Source organism: Girardinichthys multiradiatus, chromosome 2, assembly GCF_021462225.1.
Source record: "Girardinichthys multiradiatus isolate DD_20200921_A chromosome 2, DD_fGirMul_XY1, whole genome shotgun sequence".
Lineage (NCBI taxonomy): Eukaryota > Metazoa > Chordata > Actinopteri > Cyprinodontiformes > Goodeidae > Girardinichthys > Girardinichthys multiradiatus.
The window spans coordinates 10,016,029-10,043,006 of NC_061795.1; the positions used below are offsets into that span (position 1 = coordinate 10,016,029).

The window sequence follows — 26,978 nt, forward strand, 5'->3', positions numbered from 1 at the left end:
TCTCTGTAGAATATGTGTGTGATGGAAAATGAGTTTGAGAACCAGCTTGGAGAATTCCACATCCGGATGAAAGGTAATAATCCCATCACACTATTCACACCAGGATACACTACCTGAGCTTCCTACAGAAATGATACTGTAGCAAATGAAGTTTGACCTCCAGCTAAGCTAGGCTGCCACAGATTTTCTTACACATCAAAGATTTCCACTGGATGAGCATCACCACCATGAGATGGCATTTGTACCACACATATGCACCACTGCTATGGGATTTACACATGCGCTTATTAAATGTTGCAGTAATGAGGCATGGCAAAAGCTTGAAGAGGCTTCAACAGCATGGCAGCCTGAGCTTTTTTTTTTTGATTAGGTTGGATAATTGTCATTTGGGGGGTTAAATGCTCAGGTTAAGTTCTGTATCTTTCTTCTTGTTTTCTAGGTCTTGCAGGATTTGCCAGATTGTGTGCAGGGGATCAGTATGAGGTTAGTGAGCACATCCCTCTGTCATAATTCAATGGCTTATGCTTCAAACAGTGAAAGAAAATATACTTGTTAACTTTGTTAACTTAAAGGATTTAACAGGATCTTCCTCTGTATTTGCCATTTTTAAATCCGATCTCATATCATTGCATGAAAGAAAAAGCTTTTCTTAAGTAAAAGTAAAGTTTTACGAGGAAGAACAAGAAATGTTAGAATGGGCTTATTTCACAAGGCTTTTAAAGAACAAACACTATGGATATGTTAGTTTTAGATGAAGCCAATATTCATTGACTGTTTCTGGTTTTGTAAGTCTGCCTAGGAGTATTCCTGCTGAGTCATAATAGCTGGTTTTCCTGCACATGGAAAGCACTTTCCTGTAGTCTTGCATTAGGAACAGAGCAGGTGGTAAAGAGTTTAAGCTTTCTTCAAGATAAGTGCTGCATATTGTGTTCAGTCAAAAAATCTTCACATGATATGTTATGTGTTTGTCAGGTCTTGTGATTTTCTTCTGCTTTTTACCCATAAATACTTTTATTTTGGAGGGCTGCACGGTGGTGCAGTTGGTAGCACTGTTGCCTTGCAGCAAGAAGGTCCTGGGTTCGATTCCTGGCTGGAGGTCTTTCTGCATGGAGTTTGCATGTTCTCCCTGTGCATGCGTGGGTTCTCACCGGGTACTCCGGCTTCCTCCCACAGTCCAAAGACATGCCTGTTAGGTTAATTGGGCACTCTAAATTACCCTTAGGTGTATGAATGAGTGTGTGTGTGGTTGTTTGTGTGTTGTCCTGCGATGGACTGGCAATCTGTCCAGGGTGTACCCCGCCTCCTGCCTATAGACTGCTAGAGATAGGCACCAGGTCCCCCGTGACCCACTATGGAATAAGCGGTAGAAAATGAATGACTGACTGACTTTTATTTTGGTGCTCCTGAACCATAGGTTTTAATGTTTACTACTGACAGTTGTCTTGCTGAAAAGTGGCATATTGAGATCATGGCTAAAGTCTTTGCTTAGTTGCAGATTCAGACAGAACAAATTGACACAACATATTTTAGCTTCTCCCTTATGTGAATAAATTCATTCTCTTACAATAAGAAGTTAAAGGTATGTATGTATGTATGTGTTCTTGTACTTCTGACTGAGAACCATTTTTCATATTTTTATTACAAAGTGAGGACATTCTGACAAAGTGAGGACATTTTCCTGGTCCTCACTTTTCCAAATTCCATTTTTGGGACAGGGGTTAGGTTTATTACTAGGGTATGAATTGAGTTATGGTTTACTTTTAGGGTCAGGTTAGGCACTAAAAATCAAGGAAAATGAATAGAAGTTATTGAAAGTAACTTGAAAGTCCTCATAAAAACACAGATGTGTGTGTATGTGTGGGTGTGTGTGTGGGTGCGTATGTGTGTATGTACAATTTGATTTCCAGATGACGGCAAATAAGTTTGTGTTAAATTTAGCAGTGATTTTCACTTCTGCATCATCATGGCTGATGAGCCTATGTGTGTATGGAAGCACCAATGGCAGAAGGATAAATCCTCCCGCTGTTGTGGAGAAACGTCAGAGTTACTCCAGAGTTAGTCCTGGAATCATTGTTTGAGGAGCAGTAGGGGTTGGTTTCTGTTCACCTCTGGGAGGGATCAAGGGGATCCTAATGGCACAGTGTGATGTGAGTGACATCCTGCATCGTTGTGTCTAACCACTGCTCAGCCAGCACCCTGGAACAGAATTTTAACAAGAAAAAAACACATCCACTAGCAGCATGTGTATCTTTGAACCACATGCATCACGTTGACCAGCCAGGTCTCAGATCTTTGAAAGTGTTTGCTTTTGACCTATTTGACCCAAGGTTGTTATAATGGAGCTGGTTGCAACATCTGTGGGTCAGTCTGTTGCAGGACAGAAGTGAAGGGAAGATGGGAGAATGTAAAGGCTTTATGGCCGCTTCAAACAGAGTCACTTCTTGCCTCCAGCTCTGAAGGGGTCAGTTCCTACTGAAAGGAGACTATAGGTGTTCCCTTACTTCTTACTCTGCTAGGCATTTCATCTGACATTGAAATTATTGAGGTCACATGACCTCCAAACACATACAATTTCTGTTCATTTCCACCACTCCAGGCTTTACTTTGTCAGACTGTAATTGTTTGGAAGACACTGGGGGCTCTTGGTTTGATTTCTCTTTGGGTCTTTCTTTAAGACCAGTTTAGATATATTTGTATTTTCTGATTTCCATTTTGAAATGATTGGAACTTCTTTACAATGTCATGAAATCTTTGATCCAAGGTTTATTTAATCAGAAAATCTGCTTTTTTTCCTTGCATTTCCTTAGTTATCTCTGTTATGTGAATGAAAATGAGTTATTGTGTTTTTTTCAGTCATCCATTGTTACACAGGCATAGTAAGTGTTCTATTAAAGGAAATGGAAAAACACTTAGCCGAGTGAGAGGAAATACATTCAGTTCAGTTCTATTCAATTATTATCTTACCACTGCTGAACAACGCAAAACAAAGTGATAGCACTAAGTTAACTGAAAAAATGACTGAATTTAATACTGACATTGAAAGTAAAATACATGTATCAGAGTGAAGAGAGGCCGTCAGCATGTTGTCCAGGTGTCTAAGCCTATAGCAGCGTAACTACAGAGATTGTTCGGACAAACCTAACTATCAGCTTTAATTAAAAGGAAAGTTTTAATTCTGGTGGTTAAAGGTGGTAGTGTTAAAACATATACATCTGCTTTTAAGTAAAAAATCAAATGTTTCTGTGTCTGCATTTAGATCTTTATGAAGTATGGCCGACAGCGTTGGAAACTGCGGGGAAGGATAGAAATCAATGCCAAACAAGTGTGGGACAGTGAGGAGACGGTGCTTCTTCCTCTCATTAATGAGTTCCTCTGTGTGAAGGTTGGGGACTTTATATTAATATTTGCAGCTCTGGGTAGTACTGGTGATAGTTGTGCTAAAGGCTGCCCCAGTTTTACAGTATATAGATCTAAACCTGAATGATCAACAGAGATGCACCTAATAAGTCAGCAATTAAAAGTGAGACATCTGATTTGTTTCCTAGGTGACAGAACTGAAGGGCTTAGCCAATCACGTGGTTGTGGGGAGTGTTTCCTGTGAAATGAAAGACCTGTTTGCTCCACTAACCCAGATGGTCGCTGTGGATATAAATGATCTTGGCACTCTTAAACTTAGTCTTGAAGTCACTTGGAAGTAAGTTTTACAGATTAAACAAGAGGAACTATTCATGCATTTGTTAATTCAGTTGATGAAGTCACTAATCCCACCTAAACAAGATCATATTATTGATTTTCTTCTTGATTTTATGTGTTTTGTCTGTCTAATTTCTCTTATTTTCTCCTCAGTCCATTTGATAAAGATGACCAGGCCAGTCTTGTCAACAAAACACCAAGTATTGGGTCAAACATCACCAGACCACCAGGGACACCACCCATACGCAGTCAACCCTTCTCTGTAGGTTTTTCTCTTTTTTAAATTGATTGGTCTCAAAACATTGTATAGAACCTTTAATAAAAATGATAAAGAAGAAGTGTTAGAAAGAACACATCTTGGAATTGAAATTGTTTTGGTTCTGGTCCTTATTTTTGCCAGACACATTTCTGTGCAATGACTTCATTAGAAACACTATTTTGCCAAAAGTATTCGCCCACTTTTCCAAATCATTGAAATCAGGTGTTCAAATTACCTCTATGGGCACAGGTATACAAAATCTAAACATGCAGACTTCTTCATTTGTTAAAGAATGGGCCACTAAACTGATAGAAAAACTTTGGGATGAATTAGTACAGAGACTGTGAGCCAGGCCTTCTCATGCAACATCAGTGTCTAACCTCACAAATGTGCTTCTAGAAGACTGGTGGTAGGGATTGCGGGGCACAAGGCATTGCGTAAGTCAAGTACCCCGCAATTGACTTGCCAAAACATCGTGACTTGGGCAGTGGGATCTGTCGGGGGTGCTTGGAGCGGGGCTTTGTGCGGAGTTTGCACTGTATGGATGTGTCTTCATCAGCTTTTCAGGGTGGAGCTCTCCTGTGGGGGTGTGCCCCTGTGGGGAGGGGATTCATGGCATTTGCATTCAAGAGCATGCGTTCAATATCTGTGTCCTGATTGAGGGTGACCTGTGGGGAAATTCATGTTGGGGTTCATAAGGGGTGGGAGGTTCATGGGGTCAGAATTCATTGGGGGGTTGGGACTGTTTCTTCCTGGGACGGCTGTGGTTGGTGGGCTCATTTGGTCCGGGTGGACCCCTCAACGATAGGGGTCGTTGGGGGCCAGGGTCGGAGCAGCGGGCGGGGGTCTGAGCCGGGGTCGTTTTGGGTTAGAGTGGTGCCGGCACTAGTCTGCACTGGTGCTCGGGCTGTCTGCCTGTCTTCACCCGGAATGAAGGTATATTTATGGGGAGTGCAATGATGGGTGGGGGGGTGGGGGGGTGGGGGGTTCTATCCAGCTCTGAAGAAAGCCCTCCCCTCCCGGGTCCTTTGTACCTTTGTATGTCTGTTGCTCAGATCTCCTCCATGTCTGTCTCAGGTCCAGGGGGGCCGGTCTGTGGCTACTCACAAGTGTTAACAGATACACAGATGTTCTATATTGAGCTGTACTTACCACTAAATGCATTCATAAGTACCTCGCTCTTTTTGGTAACATTGCTGTTGTTATATATGCATTTCTGCAGGTGTAGTAGCAATCCTCTAGGGTTTTATCTTGTATTCTCTTCATCCTTCTTCATCTCCTCTATTCTTTTCTCCTTCTCTCCCTTTTTGCCCCACCTCTCTCTCTTTCTTGCTTCTTGTTTTTCCTTTTCGTTACCATCTTCTTGTCCATTGCAATTGAAATAATCCCAAAGCAGTTTCTAATAAAGTTTTTTTATATGTATGAAGCAGAGCATTATAGCGCTAGCCATTATGCTCCACTTGTGAAAGTAAACCTGTTCTTCTTGGACAACAATTTTGAGTGCTACTCTGCCAGACAGGACACATAAAAAAGCTATGTCTGTTGTTAGCTGTGAGTTGCATCTGGGTTGGGGGTCAAGTCCAGGGCTATTATATAGTTCAAGTTGGCCTTTGCATATGAGCGAATACTTATGGCAGTGTGGTGTATTTTAAACATCTTAAAGAAGCACCAACATGATTCTTTTAAAATCCACAATAACACCAGAAGTCAGATCTGATAGTTCAGAGAGAGTCTGCTTTGATAAAATTGTTCCAACACTCTTTGTACCACCTGCTATCTATTGGATGTGCAGTCTCTGCCACGTTGTCTAACATGGCAGCAGCACTGGCCTCTAATGGACATCTTCAGAGGAACACTAAACCAGGGTTGGCCCTGTCGGGACAATGCACCAGAAACACTCAGTGCCGTGAGTAATTAGAAAACTGACCTGTAGAGCAGATATTTGTAGCCTAGTAGTGTACACTAATGTTGCCTGTGTCTATAACCAACATTTGATACCTCAACACTTTATGGAGGGATGACAATGTTTGCAAGGTTTCCAAATTGTTACTGACTGATTTTCAAACAAGGCTGGCTACTAATGGCTATTTATGTAAATAATACATCCTCCTCTCTAGTCTGAAGATATTAAATTCTCAAGACAGAGATATGATCTTTACAGTATTTAGGGGAAAAAAGAATCCTCCACAAATAGGCAATGAGCACAATGTGTCACTGCATTGCACTCTGGGGGGCTCTATTTTTTTCTCTCTTGCTCTCAGTGGAAGACACACGCATTTTCTCTCCCTCCGTCCCTGCTGATCCCTGCTTCTGCTTTTTGTCTGTATTTTTCTCAGAGCCTCGCTTTGCATATCCTCCAAACTTGTAAATTATGGATTTGGTCAGCTGGACTCTCAACGTAATTGGTCAAAAAAATTTTTTCCTACGGGAAGACAGGGTAAAGGAGACCCTCTTGTCCAGGCGGGACGTTCTTCTCTGGAAACACAATGGATTCTTGGCAGCAGTAGAAGATTGTGTGCCTGACTACAATGTCGTTTGCGGACGTAGAAAATGTGTACATATTTGGACATTGATAACAGGATTTCTGCTTTTTGGAGTTAGTGGTTACCTGGCTTATCGAGTGATTCGCAAAACGTGGGTGGCTGTTCAAAGCATTCCAAAGCTTCCTGCGATGTTGGATGGAGTCTGTAGAGCGATCAACACTCAGACTGAAATGTTAAGAGAGCAGAATTGCAAGCTGGACACAGCCTGGCAGTGGTTGGACTCAGAGGTTAAAGGATATAATCTTGGAGAAGTTGTACGCTCCAGATCTGCGGAAAATACCAGAAATTTGGCTATTTGGATTCGCAATTGAGACATACCAGTAAAACTCTTAAGGTGGTTGGAAATTCACAACTGCCTGAACCACAACATTTATTGTTTTTCTAAATCTGGCTCCCCAATGTGGCCTTGGCAACTTCTGCTAACTGGCTATCGACAAAATATCTCCTGGATGTTATATAAACACGACACTCTTCCCCAGCACTCCCCTACCAGCTGTGTGCTGATAGGACCATGCGGCCGATTGATAAAACGTCCACCTCTCTTCTCAAGGACAATGGCGCTTCTATCAGTGTAGACAGTCTAAGTCTTGCAAACACACTCAGACTTACATTCGCACCCTCAAGATTACCCTTGCTGAATCTTTACTTATGTGTGTGTTGCTTACCCCTGCTGAGGTTTTTTGTACTGTTTCAGACTCTATTCTGCTAAGAGTAGAGTCTGAAATATGATTTTTTTTCCCCCTCCTATCTTAGTTTACCTAAATGTGTGATTTCATTACTTTTCATAGATTTTACCAGCGAAAACCAAACATTATTAGTAACTTGGACTTTAGCTGCTCTTACACCAATGACCCAGCTTTCTTAATTAGATTACTTAGTTCAACCAGTAAAAGCAATATATTATTAGCACCTGAAAATGTGGATTAAAGCTGTTTTGTACCAGTGACTCAGCTTCACTATTTAGAATTCAGTGGAATGATGAGACTTCTTAACACAAGATGCTTTCCCTTACGGACTTAATGATATAATTACCTATTTAGAAAGATTGGTTTAGAACATGCTCTTACCAGTAAAACCCAAAGGATTATTAATGTTATCTGTATCATTGTAATATTGACCAGAGATTTTTAGATTTCTCAGAAGGAGTCATAGATTTTTAGATTTCTTAGCATTTGATTTGTTTTTCTGTGTTCTTTGTGATTGTATTGTAATTGTATGTACTGCGCTTTGAGTGTCTCAATACTGAAAAGCGCTATATGAATAAACTTACCTTACCTTACCTTACCTTACCTTACCTTACCTTACCTTACTTGTCAGCTCTGCCAAACAGTAGTCTATAGGTGACAATTGAAGAGAGAGTTACTGATAGAAAGAGGAAGATAAAAAATACAATGTAGAGATAAATATGTAAATATCTGTAATTGTTAAATTTTTCTGAAAACACAAACTGTTAAATAGAGTTATTTGTTGATTTGTTGGTGTGCTTCCTCTCTGGTTACAGACTTCATATTTGTGCGCATGAGAGCTTGAAATAGGTCATTTAGATAACATATGGATGAGTTCTATGTACATAAGTTGATCTAATAACATATTTAGTAGAACATGTCCAGGATAAAAGGTGGCCAAATGTCAGACATTGGTAACAATTTATTGGAGGAATGTAATTTCCTTACCGTTGCATTAAAGCACCATAGTTATGATTACCTGTGCAGCTAACATGTGCAGTCTTCTGTGTTTCCATCTGCTGACTTTGTTGGCTGACTGCCTTTATTAAACTGTGGGAACATCTGACCAGCTTTTTAACTCTGCTCTTTTCTTTTAGATCTCTGACCACAGCCAAGAAGAGGAAGAGAAAGAACCGCCTTGGTCTAACTCATCGGACTCTTCTGATGACTCCTCCAACCGTCAGTCGTCTGTGCCAGGGGAACTCAGCTGGAGACCTCACATGGTAACACAGGGCAGATTTCCATTTTCAGGTCATTCTTGTGCTTTGCTTTCACAACAATTTTAAGATTTGTTAAGATGCTTTTAACTTGCTCTCTCACTCTCTTTCTGTCTAAACAAATGGTTAAATTAACAGTGTTGCAGATAATACAGGTTCCTTTAAATTATCTGTTTCCTCTGAATAATTTCAATAGTTCACTGATATTGAAAATTACTTAGTCACAGTGTATGCACAGTGGAGCATGATTGCTAACTGCTGGCATTTAATTATAATGTATTAACTAACCAGAAAAACGTCATAATTTTGAGTTTCTGACTGGTCGGTTGCCTTTCAGGAACACATCTGATCAACAGCCCATTTCTAAAAGGAACTAATATTGACATCTGAGTGGTAACCATGTCTGTCTGCTTGTTGATCTAGGATGGATTAAGAACCTCAGGGACCAAACCAGCATCATCTTCTTTACCAAAGCCCATGGTTCACTCTTGTCCTCCTCCAACCTCGATTCCCAATGGCTGTCCTGCTTTAGAGGCTTCCAACATCCAACTCCCAAATTTAGCCAACAGCTCCAGGCATGGTTGATGTTTTGTGTTCTTTGATTCTAACTTTTAATGCTCATATTTGTTTATTAATATGATTATTACTTGATAAAACAACCAGTTGAGTAATGTAGTATGTAGTGTTTGAATAATTATGTAAACTTTTATAATAACTAATTTGCAGGAACACTGAAGAGGAAACATTAATGATAAACCTTGATGAAGAGCTGGATTCAGTGGGAACCATTATCCCTATCTCAGTATCTGGACAGCCTTATATGCAATCTCTGAGTCACATTAGTGAAAACAGCGTTGATGGATTTGTGGAATCATCAATTGGTGATGCAGCAGATGGAACCTCTCTGGTTTCTGGGATCTCTATAAGTGACATAGAGCTGCCCAGTAGAACATCTGAGCCAGGAATCCCTACTCTCATGCGCACTGAGATATCACCAAGCCTTTGTGTTGTGAAGGAAAGCCCAGTAGCCAGTCCCATTACTGACCCACTCATTTATCAACACGGAGAATCCTTCTTTTCTCAGACTGAGAGAGACAAGCAAAATACTTTGTTTGAACCAAACATATTATATCATGACTTAGAGTACAATCACACATCCCCAGCCAGCAGAAATGGGACCTACAGAGCCAAAAAGGTGCTAGTGGAAGACGACAAGCCATGTGTGGGAGCAAGTTGGTTGCCCGGAAGGAGTGACAATGTTGTGGACAGTGAGCTGGAGGATGCTCTGGAAATTCTACTTTCTGCTCTGGATGATTATAGAGGACAGTTCCCTGAGTTGCAAACCCTTGAACAAAACATTAGGCTTCTGCAGGTAACTCTGAAGGTAAGGATGACAAACAAGAACTTGCTTGTAGAGATGTACAGATGAATAGTGTATTTATACTGTACTCAACTAAAAATCATTTTTTTCTGTAATCAAAAAATGCTTCCCATTATTTAAAAAAGGATAAAAGGACACTGACCTCTAATGTACAAGTAAAAAGTAAAAAAAAGGAGTCAAAAGAACAGCGAGTGATGATGAGCAAGCTTGGTTATAATGGGGGTCAGAATTGTTTTCATTTGAATTACTATGTAAAATTTGTTTCTATTTTATTCATAGTATGTCTTTAAGCTTTTTTTTTAGCCACTTGCTTTTTTTGGTTTCTTTACTTGATCCTTTCCACTGAAAGCAAGAGGCCTCCTGCATAAGACATCAGAATACCTAAAGCATCATGAGAGCACCTGTAGTATGTGAGATTATAACTAGGACTTGTCTGTGCTTCCACATTCCTTCAGCAAAAAAGGGTAGTTCCAATTTTTGTTAGAAAATGTTCTTCTCTGAAGTCCTTTACTGCTTTCACAACCGCAGCATCAATTAAGCAACATAAATTTTAACTGTCGTTCAAGTTAATAATGACTGCTAAATTTAGTGTGGTATTATTTTTACACCTTTGCTCAAATCTGTGTTTCAAAATAAAAAAGTGTTATAGATAACATTATTAATTTAATAATTCATATAATATCTTTTTAGCTGTTTTAAATAAAAACAATTAGATCACGTTCTCCATTATTCTAAAGGTTGCGTGTAAATACCATGAAAATCTTATTCCGACCATTGCCTGATAATAATGTTTTTGTATCAATTCTAAACCACTGTGGGCAGTGATTTCCATTTCTCAGGACATGAGACAATCGATGACGAGAATGAATAAGACAAGTTTTTTGCAGGACAAATGATAGACTGTGTTTTGAAAAATCTGTAATCAGCGTACAGTAATTCAGTCCAGGTTTGTCTAGTTCATGGTTGAAGGCGTCCTAAATCCAAAAAAGTATTCAAAAGGCTCTCTTTGTTTTTTCATAAATAATATTAAATATTTAAATCTCAGACTGGCTTTTAAAGAATCTCTATTCAGTGTACAGTTATCCAATTCAGACATTTATATTTTGAACAACAGTTGTACAAATTAAGTCCTTTTTCACTAAAAATTGTGAAATAGCCCTTTAGTGTAGTGGTTGTAGGAAGTTTTAAAGATTTGGCATGGTTAGCAGCTAACAATTAGCCAGTCACAGTGTTTTCACACTATTTAGTATCTGCTCAGCCAACCTGTCACTCGTACTTTACTCTATAGAGTGCCTACAATGTTGCCACAAACAATTAAAAAATGTTGTTGCAGATAATATTTAGCAGCTTTTTCTTGGCAACCAAAATAATTAACTCACTTAGCATTTTCCTTGCAAACACTTCACCAACTTGAATTTAAATGGAGGTAAACATGGTTTCAGTAACAGAAGATTTATTAACAAGTCATTTATTTATTGTTACAGCAAAAAAATAATAAACACATTTCCTGATGTTTAGTTCTGAGTTTAAAATAAATTTGTATTTGTGCATCTATTAGTTGTCACGCATTTTGTGTGGCCTTACTATGCTGTTGATTATTAATTGGAACTAATTAGCTTAGTGTGTGTGTGTGTGTGTGTGTGTGTGTGTGTGTGTGTGTGTGTGTGTATGTGTGTGTGTGTGTGTGTGTGTGTGTGTAGGGGGGCAGTCACAGCTGCTCAGCCAGCTTGGCCAGCCTCTCAGTGGAATCAGCTTTGGGCAGCTTTGACTTTCTGTCTGACTGTGAGGAAGAGGAGGAGACGATGAGCAACAGGGGGATGAGAAGTGGCAGGTCAGTGTGAACACATTCCAATGTGGCAATGTGTCATTTCTAGTGACTGTGATAATTCTGGGTGATACATTAGGGGCTTGATCTTTAAAAGGTTTTCTTGTATAAAAACATGTGCAAACTGAGTTGCGAACACATAGCTGATCTACAAACCAGGTGCAATTGAATTGCGTGTGTAAAATCAGCAAAACAGCGAACGCAGACCTTTTAGCTTGTTTGCCTTCATGAATATGCAAAACATATGCTAATCACTCAAAACATGCATATTAGGAGGAGGATATTAAAGTGTAATCCTTACCCCCCACAACACAATTGATCAAACCTGAATCTGATTGCAGGTGCGGTTTTTGCGACTAGATTTAACACATATGAAAGGCATGTTCAAACTGTCACGCAAAAATATTGTTCATGTTATGCCTGGTTCATATAAAAAGATTTTTTAATTGTTGGCTGATTTTCAAAACCTGACAATAAAGAAATCAAAGATTTAATAGGTTTGGTTTCACTCAGAAACATTCAGATGTCAGGCAGGAAATCTCGCAAACCCTCAAATGTCATTTTAGTGTGTGTGAATGAGTTGGTGGAAGTAAATAAAACTGTACTTTAATGTAATTCTAACAGTGGCTGTCAGCTTATCTAGGTTTTATAGTTTCATGGTTTAACTGTAGCTTTTAGTATTTTGATGTTTTTAAATGTTTGTACTGTTACTCTATAAATGCACAGTATTATTATTATAATTATATTTTTTTTATTGTTATTATTACCTCCAACTCCATGGCTTTGAACATGGCTTTCTTTTACAGCCGCCATGCTCTCCGACAACCTCCATGCTAACAGCCAGTAGTACACACAATTTGCTCATTTAAATAGGGCAGGTCAAACCTCGTTTGCACCTGTTATCCAATGCGATCGCAATCTTTGTAGATCATCTGCAACATGTCCACTTATTGCACGTGCAATTTTTTTTTTACACAAGGAAATTCGTGTTCTTTATTTGGAATCTTTGGGCCCTTTGTTGTTTCATAGTTCCTGCTTTGGATTGGAACGGTTGCCAAAACAAATTCCTTGTATGTCCAAAAACGTACTTGGCAATAAAGCTTTTCTGATTCTGATTCTGATTCTGATTGTTAGTATCATACTGCCATCTAGTGGATCTATGGCGTATCACATTAGTTTAAACATGCCAGCAGCTGCTATTTGGCAAGTGTTTAATATATTAAATTCCTGCAAGGAGCTTTATTAGTATAATAAAATCTCTTATATTAAAAACGAAATCAGTGCAGATTCTAGACAGAGAATGTTGTCAAAGACGACATTCTCTGTGGTGAAATTTTTATCTTAGTTACTTCCAAAGAAAAGTGTGGAGCCACCATCCCTTTGAATCAGCATTGCCTCAGTTGCGAGAAAACTGCTGAAAGAACTTTTTTTTTTAATCAATCAGAACATCAATGGAAGAAGGTCAGCCGCAGTAACAAAAGCTTCAGGATATTCAAAAACACAGTCTCCTTCTCATGACTGTGCTGCAGATTTGCACTGCCACCAGTGCAGAGCTTACTATTGTTTCATTTATGGTCAGCTTTGCTGTCCTGACAGATGGAGTCTTGGACAAAAATGATTAAATCAGACCCTAGAAAGGGGGGGTGGGTGTTCGGCTGTTTTGGACATTTGTGCTCATCATGATTTTTAAGGTGTAATGCATTGAGTGGTGCTCCCCAAACAAGATAGGCAACAAGGTAAAATCTGAAAGCATGTTCAAGAATATATACAGCTGAACATAACCACAGTAGGAATTTGTACTGCCAAATATGACATAATGTTGAAAGAAACACCTACAAATGGAGCTTATAAGATCAAACTGTGTAATTAGAGTTGAATTTAAGCAGAGTACTACCTATAAATGATTCTTCTGCTACCACTTCGTAGAGACAAGCAAATTTTCTATGTAGCATCGTCTACTGCTTAAAATACAAACTACCTTAGCTCTGTCCTCTTAGCTAAGAGGTTAGTGCTTCTGAAGTGGCAGTTGCCAAAGGACCTCACTCATAAATGTAGCTTCAAGATTGGCTGCCGGGTATGAGTTGTTCTGGATGCACAGTGAGGTAAAGACCTTTCAGAAGTAGCTTTCTGAAAAGGATGGTAGAAAAACACCAAGTACTGAATTAAATTCTGATGGAAGTACAAGCATGGAGAGTAGAAGGCTGTTGTGAAAATGTGTCTCTCGAAGGATTATTTTTTCATTTGTTTGGGAGATCCTCAATTTTTTCTGTAAAACATTGTGAGTTTGTGTCATGCACATAGTGACTTATCTTAATCAAATCCAGCTGTGGGGTTTTTTCTCATCAAAGGGCGCTAGCTAACCTACAATTCTATGAACTAGATTTATTGGTGCTACCGTCAGCCATTAAGCTGAACTGAACCATTACAACTTGCCCAAAACCAGGCTCAGCATGTTGTGTGTTTTCTGTTGATATAGGCAACAACAGCATGGGGGCTGGGACAGCCCTCCCTTCCTCCATTCACCCCTCACCACCAGCTGTATCACACTGGACTCCTCCCTGGTGCTTCACCTGAAGAACTGCACCACGCAGCTGTTGGTATGTGTTCTGCACCATGCAGATTCTGTTTTTCCTGACTTTAATTTTTTAGGGATCCAGTCTAGAAACAGTGGCGCTGTAGGAACCCTGTTTTAGCTATTTAAGATACCTAAATCCTTATTACATAATGGTGATTAAGGCACTCATATTGCTTTATTTGAACACTCATGGCTAAATTAAGTCGAGTAGTCAGAATATACAGGGGTTGGACAATGAAACTGAAACACCTGTCATTTTAGTGTGGGAGGTTTCAAGGCTAAATTGGACCAGCCTGGTAGCCAGTCTTCATTGATTGCACATTGCACCAGTAAGAGCAGAGTGTGAAGGTTCAATTAGCAGGGTAAGAGCACAGTTTTGCTCAAAATATTGAAATGCAAACAACATTATGGGTGACATACCAGAGTTCAAAAGATGACAAATTGTTGGTGCACGTCTTGCTGGCACGTCTTGCTGTGACCAAGACAGCAAGTCTTTGTGATGTATTAAGAGCCACGGTATCCAGGGTAATGTCAGCATACTACCAAGAAGGACGAACCACATCCAACAGGATTAACTGTTGATGCAAGAGGAAGCTGTCTGAAAGGGATGTTTTTGGGTGCTAACCCAGATTGTATAAAAAAAAAAACATAAAACCACAGCTGCCCAAATCACGGCAGAATTAAATGTGCACCTCAACTCTCCTGTTTCCACCAGAACTGTCCGTCGGGAGCTTCACAGGGTCAATATACACGGCTGGGCTGCTATAGCCAAACCTTTAGTCATTCATTCCAATGCCAAACGTCGGTTTCAATGGTGCAAGGAGCGCAAATCTTGGGCTGTGGACAATGTGAAACATGTATTGTTCTCTGATGAATCCACCTTTACTGTTTTCCCCACATCAGGGAGAGTTACGGTGTGGAGAAGCCCCAAAGAAGCGTACCACCCAGACTGTTGCATGCCCACAGTGAAGCATGGGGGTGGATCAGTGATTGTTTGGGCTGCCATATCATGGCATTCCCTTGGCCCAATACTTGTGCTAGATGGACGCATCACTGCCAAGGACTGCCGAACCATTCTTGAGGACCATGTGCATCCAATGGTTCAAACATTGTATCCTGAAGGCGGTGCCGTGTATCAGGATGACATTGCACCAATACACACAGCAAGACTGGTGAAAGATTGGTTTGATGAACATGAAAGTGAAGTTGAACATCTCCCATGGCCTGCAGAGTCACCAGATCTAAATATTATTGAGCCACTTTGGGGTGTTTTGGAGGAGCGAGTCAGGAAACGTTTTCCTCCACCAGTATCACGTAGTGACCTGGCCACTATCCTGCAAGAAGAATGGCTTAAAATCCCTCTGACCACTGTGCAGGACTTGTATATGTCATTCCCAAGACGAATCGACGCTGTATTGGCCGCAAAAGGAGGCCCTACACCATACTAATAAAATATTGTGGTCTAAAACCAGGTGCTTCAGTTTCATTGTCCAACCCCTGTATTTTTTAATTGGACAAAATGAGGGTGACATGCAGAACACTGCTGGGTATGTAAAGGATCTGCAAGGACCTGGTAATTATAGAACAAGCACAAAAGGCATGAGTGGTGTCACCATGAGTGCAGCGATGGTGTTATAGCCTGCTGCTTGAGTGTCGGACTGTCAGTCAAAATTGTGAGTGAAGGTCATAGATGCATTAAACAGTAGTTTGATATAAGCCGTATTGTGTGTTTGCATGTGGCCAGGTACTGTTCATTTCATACACAGGGACTAAAGCCTCTGTATATGGGTCACATGCTTTAACCCTAAACCGTGCCGCCCCCGTACCCATTGTTTAAAGCTTTGAGCCTCTGAAACATCAGGCCGCTGCACATGAGATAAGCTAAAATAATGTAAGACATGACATATTTCAGTGTGCTGGGCAACTGCACAAAACAACCACCATGCCCTATGCAAACACATAATATGGGCCCTATCAAGCAACATAAGTGCTGGAGATATGCTCTAAAGTATCTTTCTTGTCTAATTACCGTAACCTGATGTTACAGTTTTGCTTAAATCTGATAAACAAAAAATTGCCAAGACAATATAATAACTGTTCTGTTCCTGGTTGGTGTCTTGTTGCGCTATGTATTAAGCGTCTCGGCATGTTTGGTCCCCTGCGCTGTGGAGAGATGTACGCCTTAGACAAACTGCTGAGAGAGACTCGTGTCTTTGAAATTATCCGCCGCATCGTCAGGGACAACCCCAACCTCCCCAGGCAGCCTGCTGAGGGTATGTTATGGTGTACCTGTCTGTACCTGTGCCTGCGTATCTGATAGTTGATCATTCTCTACCCAGCCAATACCCAAAACCCAGTAACACTCCCCCCAACACCACCACTGACACAGTGGCAGTTGTAATGCTGCGTTCCATTTGTGTTCGCATCAATAGTAGTAAAATGTTCGCACACTATTTGAAGCAGTTAGTTTTTTTAAATGTAACATTTAGTCCATATTACACATACAACATTTCAGTGTTTATAAGACGAGATGTTTCAGCACTGTTTATATGCACAGAATAGAACAACTTTATTGTTATTGTTGAAAGACTGTTACAGCTGCTATCAATACGAACGAAAACAAGCAGCAAACTGGAACACTACATCTTGGAGATAACGTAAACTCCGACATCCCAGTTCTGACTTCCAAGAATAATGGGACGCAGCAAAACTGATGACTTCTTCTGCTCTAACTAAAGTATCACTCCTTACTTAGTTAACCACTAAGTTTGCAGCAGATCTGTTATAAACAAAGCACACAGCCAGCCAACCTTCATCTCTATACTGGTAGAAATCACTACACAGACTACAGGCACTTTCTCTAATTTAAATAAAATGTCAAGCAGGCACAGATATCACTGCTTAGCAGCTAAAACAGCAGGAAATATCCTGTATCAACTCCAACAACTCCATCCCCATAGATAACTGTCATTGGGACAGCTAGAACACCTCGGACTGGTGAAAAAAAAAAAATCCCACTGACTGCATATCAAAGTATGACTGGCTAATTAAACCATCAATTAAATTTTGGGCACAGTTTATTATGTTTATGTTTAAGAACTATTTGGACATACACTGCTCAAAACAATTAGTGGAACACTTGATTCAATTCAATTCAATTCAAAAATACTTTATTAATCCCAAAGGGAAATTAAATGTTGTTATAGCTCATATTATGTAGGTTTCTTCAAAGAGCCATTGTAGATGCTGATGGCTGTGGGCAGGAAGGATCTCCTGTAGTGCTCCGTCTTACAGCAGATCTGAAGAAGCCTCTGACTGAAGACACTCTGTTGCTGTAGGACAGTCTCATGAAGAGGATGCTCAGAGTTCTCCATAATGTTCTTCATTTTATGAAGAATCCGTCTTTCCACAATGATCTCCAGAGGTTCCAGAGGAGTCCCCAGAACAGAGCCAGCCGTTTTTATCAGCTTGTTGAGCTTTTTTAAGTCCCTGGTTCTGATGCTGCTTCCCCAGGAGATGATGGTAGAAGAGATCACACTTTCCACAACAGACTTATAGAAGATATGCAGCATCTTGCTGCAAACACCAAAGGACCTAAGCTTCCTCAAGAAGTACAGTCTGCTCTGTCCCTTCTTGTAGATGGCTTCACAGTTGCATCTCCACTCTAGTCTGTTGTCCAGGTGAACACCGAGGTATTTATACTCCTCCACCACCTCCACTTCTTCTCCCATGATAGAAATAGTGTTTGACTTATTCCTGTTTCTCTTAAAATCTACAATCATCTCCTTTGTTTTAGTCACGTTCAACATGAGATGATTGTTTCCACACCATGCCACAAAGCGGTCCACCACCATCCTGTACTAACCCTAACCCTAACCCTTTGTTCGTTTTATATTTTTAATTTTCAAATAATAAAAGGATTTAAAGCCGTTGTGTTTGACATTAAGCAAACTTGTTATATGAAGCTGGCTTGCTCACCTGCTCCTGTCCTGCTTCCTCTGTTACAGTGATACCAGAGCTGAGCCAGTGCTTTGGTGCTCTGTCTCTCTGGGAGCAGTGTGCAGAGCATGGCACTGTATACTGTGTCTCAGTTGAGAACTTTCTCTCTACACTGTCCACATCATACTCCAGCATGCTTCATGAGAGGGCAGATGCAGGTACAACAAAATGCATGTAGAAATTTCATTGAGACTCTCTGTATGTTTGCTATATTAAGAGTTGTCCTTTTGGTTTTTCAGTGTTCTTGTGTCTGGTTGAGCAAATTTTGGATCAGAGGTTACCAAGACGAGGCAACGCAGATGGCCAAATTGTGACAGTGTTTCAGCTGTTGAGTTACTTGGAGTCTAATGGCATCAGTGACATGGAGATGCACATCTCTGAGCTGGCAGGAGAGGGTATATATACACACACAGAGACTGATACAAGGAAATTACAATGCTATCAAGAATATTTAACGCAGCTGTATTCTAAGTGTCAAAATTAGAATTTGTTGAGAAAAATCATTTTCATGTCCAAAGCTTAGAAATAGTATGTGAAAATGAAGGTGAAAGAGAGCAAGAAGGCACAGGTCAGCTGAGAACACAGTATGAAGTTAATGTTACATTTGGAAACATATTTCGACAAATAGTCATATGAAAAACCTAGGAGACCCTACAAAAGGCAGCATTTTTCCAATTTATTTGGACATATGGATATTTAACATCAATTTTACCATTACTAAGACATTCAAATAATATAAATAAACAATAAAAACTGATGAAAAATCTTTTCTGTAACATGTAATAAAAAATACAATTTCTGGTGAAAAATTAATTAGGACACACCCACATTTATTCCTAATTAAAATGGCTACAATTACACTTAGAACATCTGGTGCACATGATGAGAACATGTTAAACGTCAGACCTTTAGTTTGGTGCTCCTGACAGTTGGGAGTGACAGTGAACACTAAGGGCAAAAAGGGCACAATACAACAACTACAGGTGGGAAAGACCAGAGCAGGGGTGTCATTGCTGTTCACCTGACGCTCCGCTACCAGGAGAGAGAGAAAGAGGGAAAAGTAACAGTTCTTTCCACTCTGTCAATCTATCAAAGCTTATCAAGGACAAGCAATCTTTAATTTGAGCTGAAATGAATAAAATGCCTAAGAACTAATTGTTCAAGTTAAAAGATTAAATAAAACGATTTTTATTTAATCATTTGTTGTACATTCTGCTAACATGCTTAACTGTGCAGTAGCATTTCCCCCTCCATTATCCAGGGGGGGTGTGCCGCCCCGCCAACAAGGTAGTAATAGTATGTTTTTTCACAGTTGATGTCATTAATTTTATTACACCGCATCGTGAGCGATTTCTGTCCCTGCTACTCTGCTTTTTATGGCCAAACTTGACAAAAGCTGGACGAAAACATACTGCATGTGCTCTGTGTCACCTACACTGACACCCTGACTCACCTGCGAATGCACACAGGTGAACACCAGCTCCCAACAGCAGACAGAGAGCGAACATAAAAGCAAGATAAAGAAAAAACGATATGGACATTAAATTTAAATACAGCAGGTAAATGAACTAAGGACATTTTACAGTTTTTCCTTAGTACTATTCTGTTGAATATGTAGAGAGCTTAAGCAGGATGCAGTCAGAGGAAACAATGACTGCAGGCCATTTATATATACACACACATACATACAGGGGTTAGACAATGAAATGGAAACACCTGTCATTTTAGTGTGGGAGATTTCATGGCTAAATTGGACCAGCCTGGTAGCCAGTCTTCATTGATTGCACATTGCACCAGTAAGAGCAGAGTGTGAAGGTTCAATTAGCAGGGTAAGAGCACAGTTTTGATCAAAATATTGAAATGCACACAACATTATGGGTGACATACCAGAGTTCAAAAGAGGACAAATTGTTGGTGCACGTCTTGCTGGCGCATCTGTGACCAAGACAGCAAGTCTTTGTGATGTATCCAGAGCCACGGTATCCAGGGTAATGTCAGCATACCACCAAGAAGGACGAACCACATCCAACAGGACTAACTGTGGACGCAAGAGGAAACTGTCTGAAAGGGATGTTTGGGTGCTAACCCGGATTGTATCCAAAAAACATAAAACCACGGCTGCCCAAATCATGGCAGAATTAAACGTGCACCTCAACTCTCCTGTTTCCACCAGAACTGTCCGTCGGGAGCTCCACAGGGTCAATATACACGGCCGGGCTGCTATAGCCAAACCTTTGGTCACTCATGCCAATGCCAAACGTCGGTTTCAATGGTGCAAGGAGCGCAAATCTTGGGCTGTGGACAATGTGAAACATGTATTGTTCTCTGATGAGTCCACCTTCACTGTTTTCCCCACATCCGGGAGAGTTACGGTGTGGAGAAGCCCCAAAGAAGCGTACCACCCAGACTGTTGCATGCCCAGAGTGACGCTTGGGGGGCATTCCCTTGGTCCAATACTTGTGCTAGATGGGCACGTCACTGCCAAGGACTACCGAACCATTCTTGAGGACCATGTGCATCCAACGGTTCAAACATTGTATCCTGAAGGCGGTGCCGTGTATCAGGATGACAATGCACCAATACACATAGCAAGACTGGTGAAAGATTGGTTTGATGAACATGAAAGTGAAGTTGAACATCTCCCATGGCCTGCACAGTCACCAGATCTAAATATTATTGAGCCACTTTGGGGTGTTTTGGAGGAGCGAGTCAGGAAACATTTTCCTCCACCAGTATCACGTAGTGACCTGGCCACTATCCTGCAAGAAGAATGGCTTAAAATCCCTCTGACCACTGTGCAGGACTTGTATATGTCATTCCCAAGACGAATTGACGCTGTATTGGCCGCAAAAGGAGGCCCTACACCATACTAATAAATTATTGTGGTCTAAAACCAGGTGTTTCAGTTTCATTGTCCAACCCCTGTAGATTTCCTAGGGGAAACGCTGGAGGGGCTACCTGTGGCAAAGCAAAATGGCTCAGGGGGTACACAGGTCAAAAAAGGTTAAGAACCACTGATTTAAATACGAAATCAGCCATTCCACTGCACATAAAATATTCTAAAAGGGGAGGATATTCAAAACAACATGACAACAACAGCCAACATCACCAGATTTGGTTGTCCAAGCAAGTTCACCCTGAAAGCAGGCTGCACCATACTTAAAGAAGTCTCCAAGAACCTCAAAATGTCATCATGGGACCAACAGCAGGCTCTTGTTATAGGTGATGTGAAAGTCCATGTCTGTAGAAGAAAGAGAATGTCAACCATGTATCAGAGGGTGTTTAGTGAAAATGTGAGACCATCTTTAAAAATTAAGGCTGAACCAGAATTATACCCTGCAACATGACAATGACCAAAAACATACCAGTAATGTCACCAAGGACTGGCTGTAAACTTGTAACTAGGAAAAGCACTTTTATCGTTTTTTTATCTATTATTTTTAATAATGTGTAAACCAATGTTAACTTTTGTTGTTCGTTATCTTTCTAGAGGTAGAAAAATAGATTAGAAATTTGCTTTGAAAGAACTGAAGGTTTAATATTTTTTTTCTATGACTGTATATGATGTTTATTTCGTGATGAGGATGAAGTTGCAATAAATATATGCTGTCTGGGAGCAGTAGTTTGGAGAACTAATAAATGGGCATTGTTCCCAGGGACACTGCAATATGTCAACCCTGGTCTACCTGTAATTGCCTCAGTGCCTAATGACCACTTGTGGAAAAAATACATCCAAAAACCAAATATTCTGACATCATTCAGGTAGATGTAGACTGCTTCTGTGATTCTAAGCAACATTGTTACTCTAATGGGTACGCCAGCCCTCCTAAATTTCCAAACTGTGTCACCAGAATACTTATATTAAGTAGCGTGCCGTGGGATTTTAAAGCATTCTGTCATTGAGTAGAAGCAGCTGAAAGTTTTACTTTTCTACACACAATTTGTGCATTACTCAGTTTTACTGCACTACAGTAATGTAGTGGTCCAAACAGTATTTTATTATTAAAAAGGTTGTCTAAATGAGGCTTTTAAATTCAAGTTTCAACAGTTTTCTTCTTTTTGAAAAGAAAAAAAAGAAAAGAAAAACTACATGAGTGGGGGCAGCTTTTATTGGAATTTAGTTATGCCACGTGAAATACAGTTCATGGGAGTTCAGAGAACAGGAACGGAGAAAGGGAAACTAAAACAAACCTAGTTTCTGAAAAAGGTTTCTGTTTTATGCTATTGTTCCTCTATAGATGTGTAGTAGGAAATAATTTCCCCTGACCTGAGGCAAGGTAATTGTTGCTACACAGATAACCTAAAACTCATAAAATGAGATTTCTGCCTGCTGTTTACTAAGATTTTGTTCATTCTGTATATAGTTTAGGGGTACCAGTAACCTTGTCAAGCACTGTATATTCTGTATAAGAATAAAACGTCATAATGAAACTGATGGCGAATAATGCTTTCCACAGTGTTGCTGGTGCAGAACCTCAGGTCCGCTGACCTGGATGTGATAATGAACACTTTGCGGCAGCCTCCTGAGCACAGCCTGAGGAGAGAAGGACTTCATGCTGTTGCCAAATTATTGAAAGATCCTCGGGGCAAAGTTTTATCATCTGCTAGCTCTGTCCTGAAAGGCCTGGCTGCTCAGTCTAAGCAGAGAGAGCAGGTGATGGATGGATGGATGGATGGATGGATGGATGGATGGATGGATGGATGGATGGATGGATGGATGGACTGTCATTAACCACTCAGTTTTACCAGAACAAAGACAATATTTCTTTTTAACAGAATTTAAATTGTCTCCATTTTAATTTCATTGTAGGATTTTTAAAGTGAGTGTCTCTGTAATGGGGCAACAAACCTCTTATGATTTTAGTGTATTTTTATTTATTTAATCACATCTGAATTTTCATGGAAGATCAATTAGGCACAGGTTACTAGAATATGTTGTCATTGTTACGTTATTACATTTCACAGCGGAAACAAAACATATTTCTCCAGTTCAGCAGACACTTTCCTGTTTTTTACTGATGGCACTTAATCTCAGCTGTGTGTACAGTATTTGAACAGACTGAATGAAACTATATTTCTGTCATTAGATCAATAATCCTGACTGCTTGAATCTGAAATTATTCATCACTCTAACATGCTGCAACAGTGAAAGAAGTAAAACAAGCTTTATCATGAACTGAGTTGAGTAAGGATGCACTGAGAAATTGCCTAACCAGAAAAATCTAAAGCCCAAATGTTTAGGAAGCTAAAAGAAATCAGCCAAAGAATTCTTATCAATGCATCTCTAAAGTTAATACATACTGTAGATGCTACCATCCACATGCACTTGGTGTATCAAAGACTAAGAACTTTTATACTTTCTATCCTCAGGCTTTGGTGCACTGTCTGGAGCTGCTGGAAGATGAAGATATAGACACCAGAGTGTGTGGATGCAAAGCTTTGGCATGTCTCAAGGTACAAACATACCAAAAGCCTTTCTATAGGACAAGCTGATTCTTTAAATGACCAGCAACAATCAGATGTAAACTAAAAGGAGGCACATTGCGAGTGCTGCATATATCGTGTAGAATCGGCAACTAATAAACAGAATTCTGAGCTGTTTATAATTTTACAATACTGATGATCATCCACGCAGTTCAGATTTACTGGGGAATTTAAGTCATGCTCTCAGCTCAGGATTCAATTATCCAACCTCTCCATTTTTATCTTCAGCCAAACTTAATTTCAACTTATGTTCCATTCATTTTCAGGTTCTAAAAGTGTCCTTTTTATTTGACTGTACTAGTCAAAAAATGTTTTCAAATAACTCTCTTGCTACTAAAGTTTCATATTAGCAATTATATGATTAACTTATCTTAAGAGAGAACATATTTACTATTTCTCTACTTTAGGCAATCTATTACAACTTTAAAATATTACAGAAGAAAAAAGCTTGATGTTAACAGTTTGTTAAGCTGTAGTCACATTGGTTCCAATTTTGACTTATATTGAAACATACAGCACACCTGGATCTAAATGTGAGGACATAAAGCACATTTTGTGCAACATCAAATCATGTTATGTCTGTAAAGTACAGGTTCTACTTTTGGATCCATTTTTTGTAAGGTATGTGTATTGGGATGAAGGGTTTTGAATTCAAAGGTTTCTATTGCATCATGGTGGGACATTAGTAGCTGAATTAATCACAAGTAGGTTGGGCTGCCATCAGTTGGAGCCACTAAAAGCATTCGACCTTCTATGATGATTGAATCTTTATCGGTGCAGACAGAATCTCTGGAATACAACATTTCATATTTGTGTGCTATATGGGCATCTCAGAGGTGTAATGCTAATTTTTCAACATGTACAAGGTTTCAGTGATAGCTTTATGATCAGACTACATATACTTCAGTATCTGCTGCATAGGAAGGTGATGCTGGAGCTTTATTTTCCTAAGGCGGTGTATCTTTCTTAGCCATTGAAACACAAGACAGATATGCAGTAGTGTAATGGTGGCATTAGTATTTATGATGTCATTTTTTAGAAAACTAGGCTAGGCCAACTGGTTTCACGCAACATGCTTGAAAAGGAGAATAAATACAAACTGCCTGTGGTAAAAAAAAAACTGCAGATGAAATGCATGAAAGTATTACAGATTAAACTGTACATGGATTTAGAAAGTAATTGTACCTGTGGTCATAGTGCGTCACATAAATGAAATAAATGTATCAATTTATATTTGTGGTGGAAGGAAACATCTAGAAGATGTGAGACAAAAATTAATAGCTGAAGATATGTCAGTGTTACTATATCAGCAGCATACTTTCAATCCTGATAGTTTTTCTGTTTTTGCTTTGTTGCCTTTTTGTCAAGACTGAAGGGTGAAATGTTAAGAAAGGTTCTCTACACAGAAGTTTTAAAACATTTCCATATAAATGCAGTAACTGTACAGGGTGACACAGAGAGAGGTTGAACACTTATAATCTGAAAATAGAACTAAATGACACAATCTGTGTTCTGTGAAATCTAGAAATATATTTTCCTGAACATGGTTGCAATATTCAGAAGAATGTGAAGTGTAAGGCTGCGGGTTTTCTTAACATAAGACATTTTGAATGTAACTGCATCTGGATCTGTATGGTTGGATTAATCACAGAATGAAAGCAAAGCCAAAACATTCCAGGTTTCACAAAATCCAGGTACAAATTCCTCATGATCACCATCCATGTTTTTGTCTATTTATTGATTCAGTCATTAAACAAAATTTAGCAGAATTATGAGACTATGCTAATTGTGTCAAATATTGGTATTTTATAAAAAATGTGATTAATTCATTCATTCAATCTTTATCACATCCAACCACTAATTATTATTAGCTAAATGTGGTAAGTGGACTAGTACTTGGGATGAAGTGCAAAGTTCAGCCACACCTGGCAAGCCTACTTACAGTGCGGAGTTATGTTTGGGTTTTAGTCAGAGTTTTGTCCCCCGACTACCCCAACCCCCACGGACTGAATCTTTGGGCCTTCTTCTCTGCTGCACCTCATCTGTGGAACTCTCTACCCACCTATATGAGGGTGCCACAGACTGACATTTTCAGAAAAATGTTAAGACTTTCCTTTTTAAAAAGTGTTATGGCATTTAAATGTTTTTTTAATCTTGCGGCTTTTGGCGCTTGTTTTATTTCCTCTTACTCAGTTTTGTACTTGTGTAGCACTTTGAGATTTCTAAATGTAAAGTCCATTCTAATAATAATAATAATAATAATTTATTATTATTATTATTATTATTATTATAGCTGCCTCACTCCTGCAACACACTTGTGCCTCTATCACAAACTACTTCCCTCATAAAGCCTCAGGGTTAGGGTTAGGGCTGGGTCAGAACTGAGCATTTAATGCGTTTAAGACACTTTTTTTAAGGAACACCTTTTTAATAAGATCATAACCTATCAGAGGCATGTGAATCTCTTGTTTTATAAAGGCGTCTAAGTCCCAGCTTGAAGTGTTTTTCTCTTGTGCTGAACCTCACTGTCCCCATTCATCCTCCTCATCCTCTGTTACAACCTCTTTTCATCACAGTAATCCCTCTTTCTTTTTCCTTCCAGGCCAAAGAAAGCATTGAACAGTTGGTGTACATTTGTCAGACAGACAAGGAAGATGTCCGAGACGCTGCCAAACAAGCACTTCTGGCTTTGGGTAATTTTAACTATTATATTTCTTAGAACGGATTGACCATACAAGTTCTGGACAGAGTCACATCTGTTTTACATCCTCATGCAGCTCATCCTTGTGGAAAAAGTTGATTTATATTATGTTACTGCATACGCAGATGAGGTTCTAAAAGGATTTAAATCTACTCTCAAATATACCAAAACAAAGTCATTGTTATTTATCAATCAAATAAGACAAATTGGAAAACCAACATTGAATAACTTGAAGCTGTGATTTTCTTTGTTTTTAGTAGCCTCTCACACTGTTGTGGAGTAATGTTGACCCACTCTTCTTTCCAACATTGCTTAAGTTTATTGAGGTTGGCAGGTTTTGTTTCTGCACATTTGTCTCTAGACTCTATACTTTGGCATACATTCATGGTTATGGTTCATGGTCAGTTTAAAGACTGCACAGTGCCCACATCCTGTGGCTACAAAGCAAGCACAAATTATCATTAGATGGCCTGCAGTTCATTCAAATGAATGAGATCTGAGATGGAGCTTGTTGGGATTTGTAAGTTCAGAGCATTGGACTGTCTGACATTAGGGGGACTTTTTTAGGACATTCAC

At 39.6% G+C, this 26,978-nt stretch overlaps 1 protein-coding gene across 3 annotated transcripts in view; it reads left to right on the forward strand.

The window, feature by feature from the left end:
• ripor1 (RHO family interacting cell polarization regulator 1) overlaps positions 1-26,978 on the forward strand; it is an 83,039-nt gene that overhangs the window by 51,308 nt on the left and 4,753 nt on the right. For 2 of the 3 annotated variants that reach the window (XM_047382883.1, XM_047382876.1), the window contains exons 8-24: positions 10-73; positions 440-483; positions 3,257-3,382; positions 3,546-3,694; positions 3,847-3,955; positions 5,745-5,858; positions 8,318-8,443; positions 8,861-9,012; positions 9,164-9,821; positions 11,519-11,649; positions 14,120-14,240; positions 16,356-16,491; positions 18,226-18,375; positions 18,457-18,612; positions 22,675-22,871; positions 23,588-23,671; positions 26,304-26,394. In XM_047382883.1, coding sequence (XP_047238839.1) covers positions 10-73; positions 440-483; positions 3,257-3,382; positions 3,546-3,694; positions 3,847-3,955; positions 5,745-5,858; positions 8,318-8,443; positions 8,861-9,012; positions 9,164-9,821; positions 11,519-11,649; positions 14,120-14,240; positions 16,356-16,491; positions 18,226-18,375; positions 18,457-18,612; positions 22,675-22,871; positions 23,588-23,671; positions 26,304-26,394 — 2,608 coding nt within the window. The remainder of the gene's footprint in view (positions 1-9; positions 74-439; positions 484-3,256; positions 3,383-3,545; positions 3,695-3,846; positions 3,956-5,744; positions 5,859-8,317; positions 8,444-8,860; positions 9,013-9,163; positions 9,822-11,518; positions 11,650-14,119; positions 14,241-16,355; positions 16,492-18,225; positions 18,376-18,456; positions 18,613-22,674; positions 22,872-23,587; positions 23,672-26,303; positions 26,395-26,978) is intronic. The other variant, XM_047382891.1, reaches the window with a different exon arrangement.